Source organism: Canis lupus, chromosome 5 (genome assembly GCF_003254725.2).
Source record: "Canis lupus dingo isolate Sandy chromosome 5, ASM325472v2, whole genome shotgun sequence".
Lineage (NCBI taxonomy): Eukaryota > Metazoa > Chordata > Mammalia > Carnivora > Canidae > Canis > Canis lupus.
The window spans coordinates 31,429,639-31,442,596 of record NC_064247.1 but is presented as its reverse complement, the minus strand read 5'-3'; the positions used below and the strand labels follow the sequence as shown (position 1 = coordinate 31,442,596).

General features: G+C 48.5%; 1 protein-coding gene across 6 annotated transcripts; it reads right to left on the bottom strand.

Annotated features, from left to right (window-relative positions):
• Positions 1-1,548: 1,548 nt before the first annotated feature.
• Positions 1,549-12,765, bottom strand: DERL2 (derlin 2). Of its 6 annotated transcripts, none has more exons than XM_025462017.3 (8): positions 12,601-12,765; positions 11,861-11,923; positions 9,640-9,713; positions 8,438-8,531; positions 7,107-7,302; positions 6,755-6,845; positions 4,850-5,014; positions 1,549-2,069 (listed from the first exon to the last, which is right to left on the bottom strand). In XM_025462017.3, exons 1-8 carry the CDS (start codon positions 12,691-12,693, stop codon positions 1,964-1,966), a joined length of 882 nt encoding a protein of 293 aa, XP_025317802.1. In that variant the 5' UTR covers positions 12,694-12,765; the 3' UTR covers positions 1,549-1,963. The 6 variants fall into 6 exon arrangements, with proteins under 6 accessions (XP_025317802.1, XP_025317801.1, XP_025317805.1 ...); XM_025462016.2 differs by having other exon boundaries at positions 11,861-11,926; positions 12,601-12,755; XM_025462020.2 differs by lacking the exon at positions 4,850-5,014 and having other exon boundaries at positions 11,861-11,926; positions 12,601-12,755.
• Positions 12,766-12,958: the final 193 nt, after the last annotated feature.

Below are 12,958 nucleotides of genomic sequence, written 5' to 3'. Positions count from 1 at the left end.
TCCCTCTACCTGTGTCTCTGCCTCTCTCTCTTTCTGTGTCTCTCATGAATAAATATTAAAAACAAACAAACAAAAACAACAGAGAAACCTATTTCTAGACCCTAAGTAATTTTTTTTTTTTTTATTTATGATAGTCAGAGAGAGAGAGAGAGAGAGAGAGAGAGAGGGAGGCAGAGACACAGGCAGAGGGAGAAGCAGGCTCCATGCACCGGGAGCCCGACGTGGGATTCGATCCCGGGTCTCCAGGATCGCGCCCTGGGCCAAAGGCAGGCGCCAAACCGCTGCGCCACCCAGGGATCCCTCTAAACCCTAAGTAATTTTCAAGACACTTTTAATTCAACTCAAGCTTTCTTGAACAGAGCCAGGACGTGACAAAATAAAAGAATCCTGTAAGGATCGTACATCCTCAGATTGGCATGTTAAAAGTTTTTTTTTTTTTTTTTCATTGCTTAGGAAAAAAGCCGTCCCATTAAACCACATTCTGTAAAATTGTAATAGCCATGTTCGGTTACCGACCAGCAGCATGTCCACTGTCCGTACTACCTTTCATCACTAATGCATGTGCCATGAGAAGACATTAAAATACTTTCCCCCTCACTACACCACCTGAAAAATCCCCACTTAGGGTGTCAATTACATTTACCCTAAACCTCAAGTTCATCTTTTTTTTTTTTTTTTCTCAAGTTCATCTTGCTGAGGGAAAGCTCATTATGGAAGAGTGCTAGCTACCACTTACCCAGGCTGCCACTCCTGGGGAAATGGTCCATGTCTACGTCCTATTTGCTAGAACCATCTGCAACCATCTCTTCCCTATGGGTGGACATCTTCATCCCGTGGGTTCTCTGAACTACTTAGTGTGAGTGCAAACCTGCAGAGGCCCAGAGAAATTAATAATTCTGGATGGGTCTTTATCGAATCACAGGCATTAAGTGTCTACTCCTCTGGACCCTAATTTTTACCTGGTTGTGAAGGTAAACCAGGTGCTTGGCTCTGAAAAGCTGCTTGGCTTTTCATTCAGCAAAATGACCAAAGTCAACCAGCCCAAGGCCCGGGTATTCCTAACTGGTACCTGTTCATCTGGCTCCAGAGTCAACATCCCAGATCTAAAAGAGATCTATCTGCCATTTTCCCAAAGGGTGGCTGGCCATGGCATGTTTTTTCCTGGATATTTCTTAATGGAGGAATACAGGCAGAATCGGGAAGATGCCACATGAGCCCGGAGCCAGCCCTCCGGTAGCTGCAACTCCTGCTGCCGCAAGTACCACCCTATACCCCCGTTTCCCAGTCATCCAACAACTGGACGTTTTGCCAAACCCAGACGGAGAACAAAGTATCTGGACAGCACCAACTGATCTTCCTCCTACTGGAGCTGGCTTGCTGCATGGGTAAGACGTGTGCACAGCCACGGCGCAGCAGCCACATACTTCCAGTCTTGAAACACGATCCCGTCGAAAGCTGAGGTGGCCCCGGGAAGAGCAGGCTGGCCCAGGCCTACACGGCAGCTAACTAGAACACACTGTTGTCATTTAAAAGATCACACACAAAAGCTTTGATTCAGTGAGAAGAGAGAGATGGAATTCAGTTTTATTTTGTCCTCTCTGAAACTTCCATTTACACCATGGCCTCGTCTATCAAAGAAGAAGAGGAAGAGAAAGCTCTGCCTTACACCCCAGAACTCAAGCACTCCTGTACTTGTTCGCCAGAGGCAGCAGGGTACTTGTTTCTCCAGTGGTTTGGCTTGGAGAGATTATACCTTCACTGCCAGGGTAGTGAGGAGCCACTGGCCGGCTGCTCCAAGTGTCTTCTGGATCCATTAGTGTACCATTCCATAAAGTGCTTCTGGAGTTAAAACCTGCCAAGCCGTCAAAAGTGTCCGCACTTTTGCAACACAAAGGATAAAAGAATCCCAAAGGGCATGTCACTGAGTCCTTCCCAGCTGGGTCTCATTATTGGCACTGTTGCTTTAACCACCGAGGCGCTGGCCCTCACCCCAGGCAAAGCCTCCTGGCCGCTCTTCAGGTAGTGGATTGTAATTTGGATCCTCGTCTGGTGTATCAAAAATAGCCTTCCTGAAAGACAGGGAACAGAGATCACTTAGGCCCAGAATCACCCCGGGTCCTGTGCTGCAAGGCCAGAGACTTCCCTCAGGCCTCTGACGACAGACACTATAGCTGCCCACCAAGGAAACAGTCATCACGCTGTGCAGATAAGTCATAATAATTTCATATTAAAAAAAAAATAATTTCATGTTTATATTAACTCTTATCTCTTGTTTTTTTTTCTTTTTATTATGAAAGCAACACATATTAGTTGCAGAGAAAACAGAAAATACATACAAACATCCTAAATCTTCAGGAATAATCCCTGTTAATGCTGTCATCATTCTTCCAGAACTTTTATATATGTAATTTTATGAAAGTTAGATAACACATTTGTTCTGTAACCTGATTCACACTAAATATCACAAATGTCTCCCCATAACCAAGGTACCACCCAGTACCCACTGACAGACGGATCACCGAGATGGTCCATCCACACAATAGGATAGTAGTCAGCCTCACAAAGGAAGGAGGTTCTGACACCTGCTCGGATGTGGATGAGCCCTGAGGACGCTGTGTTGAGTGAAACAAGCCAGACCTAGGCGGACAAATAGAATGTGATTCCTCGTGTATGAGGAACCGAGACAGAGACAGAGAGAGAGAGAGAGAGAGAGAGAGAGAGAGAGAGAAGCACTGCCCCTGCCAAGGGCTGGGGATGGGGTGTTACTCAGCTCAGTTTCACTTCTGCTGCATCAAGCATTATAAAGATGGATGGCGGTGGCACAAGCACACACTGAGAGTACTTACTGCCACGGAACTGCTCGTTTACGTTATGTATTTCTTTTTTTAAAGATTTTATTTATTTATTCATGAGAGACACAGAGAGAGAAACAGGCTGAGACACAGGCAGAGGGAGAAGCAGGCTCCACGTAGGGAGCCTGACGTGGGACTCAATCCTGGGTCTCCAGGATCAGGCAGGCCCTGGGCTGAAGGTGGTGCTAAACCACTGAGCCACCCGGGCTGCGCACGTTATGTATATTTTATCACAAGTGAAATTTTAAAAAGTTCACAAGTCATTCCAAGAAAAATTACACAGATCATAGAAAAAGATAGTGTCCAAAAGACTTTTAAAATCCCCTTATAGGACCTGGGATCGATTCCCACGTTGGGCTCCCTGCATGGAGCCTGCTTCTCCCTCTCCCTGTTGTCTCTGCCTCTCTCTGTGTGCCTCTCATGAAAAAAAAAAAAAAAATCCCTTTATAGGGCCATTCAAGTTCTCCTTAGAGAACTGATTATTAGAGACACCTGGGTGACTTAGCAGTTGAGCATCTGCCTTCGGCTCAGGTCGTAACCCTAGGGTCCTGGGATCGAGTCCCGCATCAGGCTCCCTGCTGGGAGCCTGCTTCTTCCTCTGCCTGTGTCTCTGCCTCTCTGTGTCTCTCATGAATAAATAAAATCTTAAAAAAAAAAAAGAGAATTGACCATTAAAACAGCATCCACTCTGGGCATTCGTATTTCTAATTACACTTGCCTGAAGCTGACAAAATTAGCTGAAAACTTCTACTTTATCATGGGGTCTGAAACAGCACCTATACTTCAACATGAGCTCCCTTAATTCTCACAAAACTAACAATGAAAGCAAACATACCCCAGTAGAAAAATACAGGGCTGAAAAGGCAATTCAAAAAGGAAATCCAAAAGGCCAATAAAACATGAAAACGTTTGCTTTAGTAATAATTAAAAGAAAGCATGTTCAAAACCCAGATTGCTTCTACTTTCCAAACTCAAACAGGACAAAATAAAGTGGGTGGGTGTGCAAGGAAGTGAGCCATGGTGGCTCCAGGGCAGGATGGGGCTGGGGGGGGGCATCCCAGTGTAGGGCGCACACATGTGGAGGGGCCTGGTGCCGCGTGTCAAAGCCTGAGTAGGCTCAAGCAGGCACTCCCCATCAGAGGGCAGCCAACCCTGGTGGGTGTGAGGCAGAGCAGGACAAGAAGGCATCCGCATGGGGGATGGGGGCGCAGTAATAAGACGGGCTATGTTCGGGGTTCACTAAATAGGTGAAGATAGTAATGACAACGGAGATCAGGTTCCTCCCTGCCAGTGAGAATTAAGGAACTGTAGAAAAGGAGGTGGAGTATTCACCTGGTGAAACGCTACTCTGTAGAAAGGGGAACAGATCCCTGCTGTGAGCCACGATGTGGATGAATCTTGATCCCCTGACGGTGAATGGAAGAGGCCTTACACCTAGGGGTTTACCCACACATCCTGGAGGACTCCACGCGTGAAGCTAGCAGAGCTACAAGATCAGCCTGGTGATTGCTTCTTGGGGGATGGGGCAAGGACTGACAGACTGACGGAGAGAACCTTCTGGGTAATGCAACACTCCATCCTGATAGGAGTTTGGGTCACACAGGCTTGTGCATTTATGAAAACCCGTTAGTTAACACACTTAAGAGGTGTACTCTCTTGTATGGAAAAAAAAAAAAAGTGTGTAGTCAGTGACATACACACTCAAGTACTTAAAGAATTAAGGATACTGGAATGGAAAGATGGACAGAGGCATGGAGAGATGTATAAAAGGCAAGAATAGTAAAATATAACCACAGAATCTGTGGTGGGTAAATGATATCACTGTATAATTTTTTCCACTTTCTGTGAGTTTGGATATTTTCAATAATAAAACACTGGAGAAAAAAATACAGTAAGAAAAAACACCTAGATTCATATAGACTCATCCTAGAGCTGGGGATGTCAGGAACCTCATGCTTTTAAAAAACACAGATATGCAAATGCAGATGTAAACACACCCACAGGCACGCAGACTTCCCTCGCTCTGTTCACGGTCCGGTAACTCCGCAAGCAATGAGCACACCCAGTGCTCGCATCTTGACTTCCAGGCACCACTCCCCACTAGGAAGGAACCAGAGTACCTTGCAGAAACAGCATCAGGGAGAGGAGGAGCCTGGGAGATCCTGTCTGGCCAGAAAATAATCAATTACTTAAAGAAGAGACAGAATGATGGGGACACGTTGAAAAGTAATTAGAAGCCAGTTTGAAGGGGTTCTCATTGGCCAAACCTGGGGCAGGAGCATCAAAGCAACAATGACAAGGGATTGCTGCTCATGTAGACATAAAGGACGGGAATGCGATCAAGAAAGGCTACTGACCATCTCAAGGTGCCTTCCCACAGAGCATCACAAAAGGAACAAAAGGAGCTTTATGATGGACCTTAATCCAGTCGTCAGAGCCATGACAGCCAGTCTGACGGATCCAGCACACGCAGACCCACAGACCCGTCAGCACTGCAGGGAGGACACGGGTCACCTCTCTGATGCTCCTGTCGAACATGTGAGACCTAAATGTGAGGGAGCACTAGACAAACCCAGATCTTCGGGCCCTTCTATGGGAGGGGATGACAACCGTCAAACACGTCACTGTCAGAGTCCAGGAAAGACTTAGGAGCTGCTCCAAACTGGCAGGGCCCAAAGAGGTGTGACAAAGAAATGCGACACCTGAGTCTGAGCTGGACTCTTGTCCCGTGAGACACCGACTGGGACAAGTGCCAGGAGAGGCTTCGGTCTGAGGAGTCCTGTTTTTCCTGATTTTGACTACGTAGGGAAATGTCCTTCTTCAGGGAAAATACACAACGGGGGGGGGGGGTGGTGGTGGTGGTGGTGGTGGTGGTGGTGGTGGTGGTGGTGAAATTAGATCGACAACTTACTTTCAAACACTTATGAGGAAAAAGTCCTTTGAATGGTTTGTAATTTTCTGTAAGTCTGAAACTATTAAAAAAAAAAAAAGTCATAAAAACCAGACAGCACCTCACAGCTGTCAACCAGGAAAAAGTAAATAATCCCTCCCATGTCTGACAAGGCTGCGGGGAAACAGCCACTCTATGTGGCCAGTCGAACCATAAACCTGAGCATCCATTCCGATGGAGATTCGTCAATAACCAAAACAGCAATCCTACTTCTAGGATGGAAAAATGATTATGACATATTGAAAAGATGGTTACAAAAGAACATTTTTTAAAAGCACACATACAGTAAGACGAAAGAATATGCATCAAAAGGTCAACAATGAGAGGCAGTGTTCCTGCTCAGTGGTCTTTGTTTTGCTGGACTCTTCCACACCCAACCCTGTATAATAAAAACTCATGCTTGACTCCTCCCATGGACCCTGTCTCAAGGACACAGTGTCCTGGGGTAGAAAGAAGTCAAAGCTTCACTCTCAGGAATGCGGAATGCGCAGTGCGTGATGAAGACAGACTTTCTCAAAGTCACACAGCTGGTCAGTGGGTACCCTACACCTGGTTCTAGTCCGCCTCACTGCTGAGCCCTGCTTCTCCTACTCCCTGGAAGGCCAGAAATCCCACCACTGGAAACTTCCTTGGTGTCAGTTGTGCTGTAAGCTTGGGCAGTGGCTCACGTGGAAACCAGCAGACTCCTCCCTGGGGCAGGAGGGGCTGGTGGTCATCGGGCAGCATGCCACGTCATCCCCAGGACACCCTAAGCTCACTCCTGCACAACCCTGGCACCATCTGCTCTGACCCAACCCAAATGCTCCTCAACTGCAGCCCATGGTTCAATCTGCAAATACTGACAGAGCTGAACCACATGTGCCAGGACCTACGGCAGCCCCACGGAGACGCAGACACAGACCCTGTCCCATGCTATCTGCAAGGAAAATGCAGCCTGGCGTCCAATACTCACAAAATAGATGGTGTTTTCAGGATTCTTATTCCACCAGGCTGATTGGGAAATACATCTTCCAAGAAAAAATATATGTGTCCAACTGCGATGCCTAGAGTTGCCCAAAAATAAAGAATGAGGGGCAGGATGAAAATTTTGATTACTAGTGGATCTACCAACATAAATTCTGTGTATTTAGGAAGAAATGTCACTATGGTTATTAAAAATCAATTTAAAAACTGGTATTGTAATCTTTGAGCATGCAACCATCAAACAATCCCAGAACAGCTGTATGTGAGTGCCAGACATGAAAAACGGCGGTGACTAGTTCACACGTAAAAACAAATAGAAAAAGTCACGATGAGGTTCTTACCCAAGAGGTCCACGATGATGGAGTTCCCCAGCAACAAGGAAAAGCCCATGAGCACCCAGGGCAGAAAGGGCGCCTGGAAATTGAGAAGGCCAAAAAAGTTCATGCGGACATACGGGTTCCTTCGGCTCCATACGTAGACAAGCATTATTGTAAAGGCCTGTCCCAGGAAAACTAAGCTCACAAACAAACCAAAAAGCTAGCAGATGGCATTAAGGAAAGTATCAACCTCAGTAGTGTGAGAGGGAAGGCGGAGCAAGATGGGGGGGGGGCTGGGCTCTAACATAGGTCTGAGGTAGGACAGTCCCGAGCTAGTTAATCTGAGGGGGGGGGGGGGGGGGAAGCCTGAAAATAATTACCCAGAGCAACCAGGCAAAAATCTGTGTGGGCCAGCACATCTGGACCATAGCTGCTTCCAGTTAATACCATTTCCACAAAGTTCTTGACTATTTGGGAAATATTGGAATTCCTCAGTCAATAATTATGTTAAGTTTCACTCACCATTAGCACCTTTAAGAGGTGAGTGAAGATAGCTGGAGAAACTGTCCCAGAACGGACTGTGTTCAAGGCTGTTACACCCATGACAATAGTTAAAAATACTAATTTATCAGTTTTGATAATGACTGAATAAATGTCTTGCCAACTTTGTTCGAAAGCACACATTGGGAGGGGCACGCCTGGGTGGCGCTGTGTGTTAAGCGTCCGACTCAGTTTTGACTCAGGCCATGATCTCGGTTGTGGGATCCAGCCCCACGTTGGGCTCTGTGTTGGGCGTGCAGCCTGCTTGAGATTCTCTCTCCTCCCCCCATGACAAACTCTCTCTCTAAAAAAAAAAGAACGTGGGCAGCCCCTGTGGCGCAGCGGTTTAGCGCCACCTGCAGCCCAGGGCGTGATCCTGGAGACCCAGGATCGAGTCCCATGTCAGGCTCTCTGCATGGAGCTTGCTTCTCCCTCTGCCTGTGTCTCTGCCTCTCTCTTTCTCTCTCTGTGTCTCTATAGATAAATAAATAAAAAAATCTTAAAAAAAAATAAAAAAAAGAACGTACGCACATCGACAGTCATAAACCTAAAGTAGTAAAACGGTGACCCCCGTGGGCTAACACTGCTTCTGACTTGCTCTCGGTACAAAGGCTCCTGGCCCAGCGAGGCCCAGCTTGAGGCTCAGAACGCCATCCCAGAAAGTAAAAGAGCCACAGTGCCTGCAGCTATGGTGTGGAATCCACCTGTATCTGCTCAGCTTATCTAGTGGGCCGTGGAAGGCAGGTGGAGAGCTGTAGGAGGACACAGGGCATTTGGCAAGTTTTCCTGTATTCACTCTACTTGTTGAAGGATACAGTCATTAAGAATCCACCAAAAAGGAACATAAATACAAAGTCTGCTGTCCGACCTCGGAAAGAGCCTTCTTCTAGCATTCGACAGTAGCGGTACCTTAAGTGCCGAGTTAAGAAAACATTAAGCACACAATCAGGAAGACAGTAAAGTTAACGTGTTGCTGAGCTGCACCTGGACTCTGTGTCAGCTGGACCAGGCCAAGCCTTCACGTCCTCGGCATGTTCACGGGGAGTATAGTTACTTCCCTTCCACCAGGCACCTTGGGCAAGGCAAAGACTAGCTCTGACTGGCTCCGCCCATGGCACAAAGCACTCCTGGCTGGGGAAGGAGCCTGACGCTGCACACACAAGCTTGCAGCTACTCAGGAAACCTTTCCAAACATGGGTCGTCTTTCCCACGCTCAGCCCCACGTGACCTGTACCACCCATGCTTTTTCACAACCTGACTTGGAAGACACGCCCGGCAAGAAGCCTCGTGTGACTTGGCACTTCTGTACCTTGGCCAACAAGGATGCAGCATGATGAAAATACTTCACTCTGAGAAACTTACCAGGATGACGTATCACATGGGACCCATGGACTCCATCCTAGGGCAGGGGTCCTGCAACCCCAACAAAGCCCCCCCCACCCCCTCAAGCTGAGCCGTAACTCCTCTATCACTCCAGAGGGTCAGGTGGAGGACAAATGTCCTGTTTGGAGGCCCCAATCATCCCCTGACCAGAGTATATCTCATTCCCTCTTTCAACAACTGGCATGTGGCCTGTCGGGCACCATCTTTCCAGCCAGCAGAACTGGCAACCAAGATCTAAGGATATCTCGTGTTCTCCGTTCCTTGTGAACCCCCTCCTCATGCCTGTACCCAGGCTCTGGGGCTTATCACCGTATTCAGGCACCTGCTGATGTTATTTTGTAAATAGGCCTCAACTAACCCACTTTTCCTCTCCCTTGATCTAATTTGTAAGTGACTTATGGGCAGAAAGGTAATCACTCTGTGGTTGGATAGCTCCCATTAGAACAAGTAGGGACCAACAGAATGCCTTTAAAATACTACTTTCTGACCAACTCCTCTGTGTCCCACAGAGCCTGTACCCAGAAGTCACAGTTAAGAGAGTAACAAACACAGCAGCATCGATAGCTTTACCTTATATTGTATTCCCTACGTAAACCTCAAGTTTTGATGCTAACCCCCACTTAATAAAGGATACAGAAAAATCATGTTAAATAAAAAATTGAATCCAACTGGACCAAAAAATAAGAAATTGGTGATTAGCCTCCATATCTGTTAAAAGACAAAAAATCAAGAGAAAGAGAGATTAGGTAAAATACACCAGGATACATTGCCACAGGAAGACAGAGGACATATCCTAGGGTCGCAATGGTTGTAAGGCCATGAATAAGTGATCGTATAATCTGAACCAAAAAGCAGGGCACACTCGATCTGACCCTGGATTTTTGTGCTACTTCTAGTTGGAAGTCTGAAAGATAGCACTCAGCTCCTAAAATTTCTAATAAGGATAATGGGACAGACACTTTGAAACTGTCGTTGTCTTTAAAAAAACAAAAAACAAAAAAACCAAGTTCTAGTCTAAATAAAGAGCCGACTCCCTGCAAGTAAAGATCTAATGCTCTAATAATTAGTCTAACTGGCAGATACAAGGACTCCTTTTGTCACGTTGGAAACCCTGGTATAGTTTCCCTACCCAACACATCCACACCCACGATAAAACAACTACTCACAAGGGGACAGAGCTCCACATTTTACAATGTTTCACCATGGTCTATGCTCTGGAGTGACCTTAATAACCCTGTGAGACCCAGGCTGGTACTTCCATCCTCATGTCCCACAGGAAGAACCCAAGACACTTGGAGAGCTTGCAAATGGCTTGCCCTGGGGAACTTGAACTAGGAGACTCTGAACCCAGACCTGGAACTCCCAGCTCCAAATGCGAATGCTTGGTGTCACCGAGTTTAACCTCAGGCAAAATGGAACCAAGTAAGTTAACAGGAAGCAAGGCCTGGAAGAGCCACAGCGCCTAGCCAAGGCCAGGTGAGTAGTGAAGGAGAAAGGCAGTGACGAGAGTCTGCAGGACTTCTCTGTGCATCACTCAATTCTTCAGAATTGGGAACAAGATTGAAATAATTCAGTTCTATGCACTAACTGAGGCCAGGATTAGAGTTACCAGCATAGCACGGAGACAAGTGTATAAATGAGTGCAAGCACACAGCGAGAGATACTCTAAAGCAGTGTTTGCAGATACCCTGAGGGACACAAGGAGGGGGACTCTGTGAAGCTACACAAAAGTTGGAGCTCAGAGGGTGTGAAGTGAATGACACACACTTGAGGCAGAGGGAAGTGTAGAGGAAAAGGACAGACTCTTGGGTCCTTGTCCCACGCCAGCTACAGGCCACCTGATCATAAGACATTTCTCCTTTAGCGTTCTAACTACAGGAGAGGACAGTCTCCTACTGGGTTCTCACAAACCGGCATATTGTTGAAGTCAGTCTTTGGGTCTTTTGTTATTATCATCTGATCCCTGGAAGGTGGATCAATTTAAAAGCACTAGCAGGGGATCTCTGGGTGGCTCAGTGGTTTGGCGCCTGCCTTTGGCCCAGGGTGTGATCCTGGAGTCCTGGGATCAAGACCCACGTCGGGCTCCCGGCATGGAGCCTGCTTCTCCCTCCTCCTGTGTCTCTGCCTCTCTCTCAATCTATCATAAAATCAATAAATACATCTTAAAAAAAAATAAAAGCACTGAGTTGAGTTTCTGTAGTGGGCCGTGGAGATAACACCGAGGTGGTGAGTGGGCAACACAGGGACCCTCAGACTCTCCCTGGGCTGGTCAGTCTCCTCTCAAACTGCAATATTAACTCTGAATCTGTAATTTACTGTTTCTTTTTTTTTATTTAAGATTTTATTTATTTATTTGAGAGACAGAGCACAAGCAGAGGGAGCAGCAGAGGGAGAGGGAGAACCAGACTCCCCACTGAGTGTAGAGCCTGATGCGGGGCTTGATCCTAAACCCTGGGATCATGACCTGAGCTGAAGGCAGATGCTCAAGTTCCTGAGCCTCCCAGGCATTCCTGAAGCAGTAATTTCTAAATATAGGAACTGGACACATCAAATCAAAACCATGCACTTTACAAATAAAAATCACCTTTGGTGATTGCAATTTGGGTACATGAGGAACCTGAGAATGTCTTAAACAGTCCCTAGGTGACTCTGAAACCCAATCAGGATGGAGAACCACGGCTTTATTACCACCCTCCCAGCCCCACATCAAGACTCACAATCAAATATTCCCACTGGATTCTTGTTTTGACAAGAAGGCGGAGGATCTGCTTATCAACAAGTATAAAAAAAAACAACCCTCAAACCAACCAAGTTTAACCACTGGCACGTGAAACGTGGCTGTGACGACCACTTACTTGGAAGTGTTTAAAGATTAACTCAGGATTGAAGTACAATTGGAAAGGGGTGATCAATTCCAACTGCTGGAAAAAAAAAAAAAAAAAAGCTGCTTAAAGCGAGTACAGCAAGAAACAAGTCCCACCACGTCCCCGTCTCACTCCTGCCAAGCCCTCTGAGGCTTTCCTCTTAGGCGGGAGGAGGGGATCGGTACAGAGTCCTGTACAAACGCGACCACTCCCAGCACCCCGCTACCTAACAAAGAAATCAAACTGTCTCCTGTGGCGATAGCTGGGGTTGACCTGAGGGCAGGGCGGGCTGGTGGGGCTGCCCTGGACCCGGGGGCAGCTGCCCATCACCTAGGCGCCGCCTGGAGCGGCTGGGCCAAGCCACACAGCTCACCGGGAGCTCCCCCACGGCGTCCCCCCAGGCTCTGCCCTCCCGGCAGCTTCCAGCCTCCCTAAGCCCCCCCCCCCCCCGCCCCCCAGAACCACTTGCCCCTCGCCCGCAGCTCCGACCTGCTCCAGGTCCACCCTTCTCTCTCGGACACCCGCCTGCAGCCCTGACCCTGCACCTCGTCCTGGGGCAACACTCCCTCGCCGGCTCGCTGGACAGGCCACCCGGAACCCCTCCAGAGCCAGCCCCGGACGCCTCCACCCACTCCTGGGACCAACCCCTCGGGAGCTCCTCCGAGGCTCCAACCCCCGCCTCCCGAGGTCTGTAGCGCGGACAGACAGAAGCTGGCGCTGCAGCTGCTCACCACAGCAGCGGTGGTGAGGACGCAGGCGGTGGTGTAGGCGCGGCTGACCGGCGGGATCTGCAGGTACTCCAGCCGGAGGCTCTGGTACGCCATCTTCCCCACCGCCGCCGGCCCCCCCCACTTCCCCTTCCGCCAGTCAGCCCCGGCGGCGGGGCGGGACCAGAGCGGGCTGTCGCCCAATCAGCGCCGCGCAGACGGCCAGCCGCCAATCGCCGGAGCCCTCGGCAAAGCGCGCCGACCAATCACGAGTTGCGCCTCCGCGGGGCCCCGCCCGGCCGCCCCACCCACCAGCCCACAACGTCAGGGAGAGGCGTGTCAGTCCCCCGCCCTTGGCCAATCCCCGCCGGCCACAGCTGGC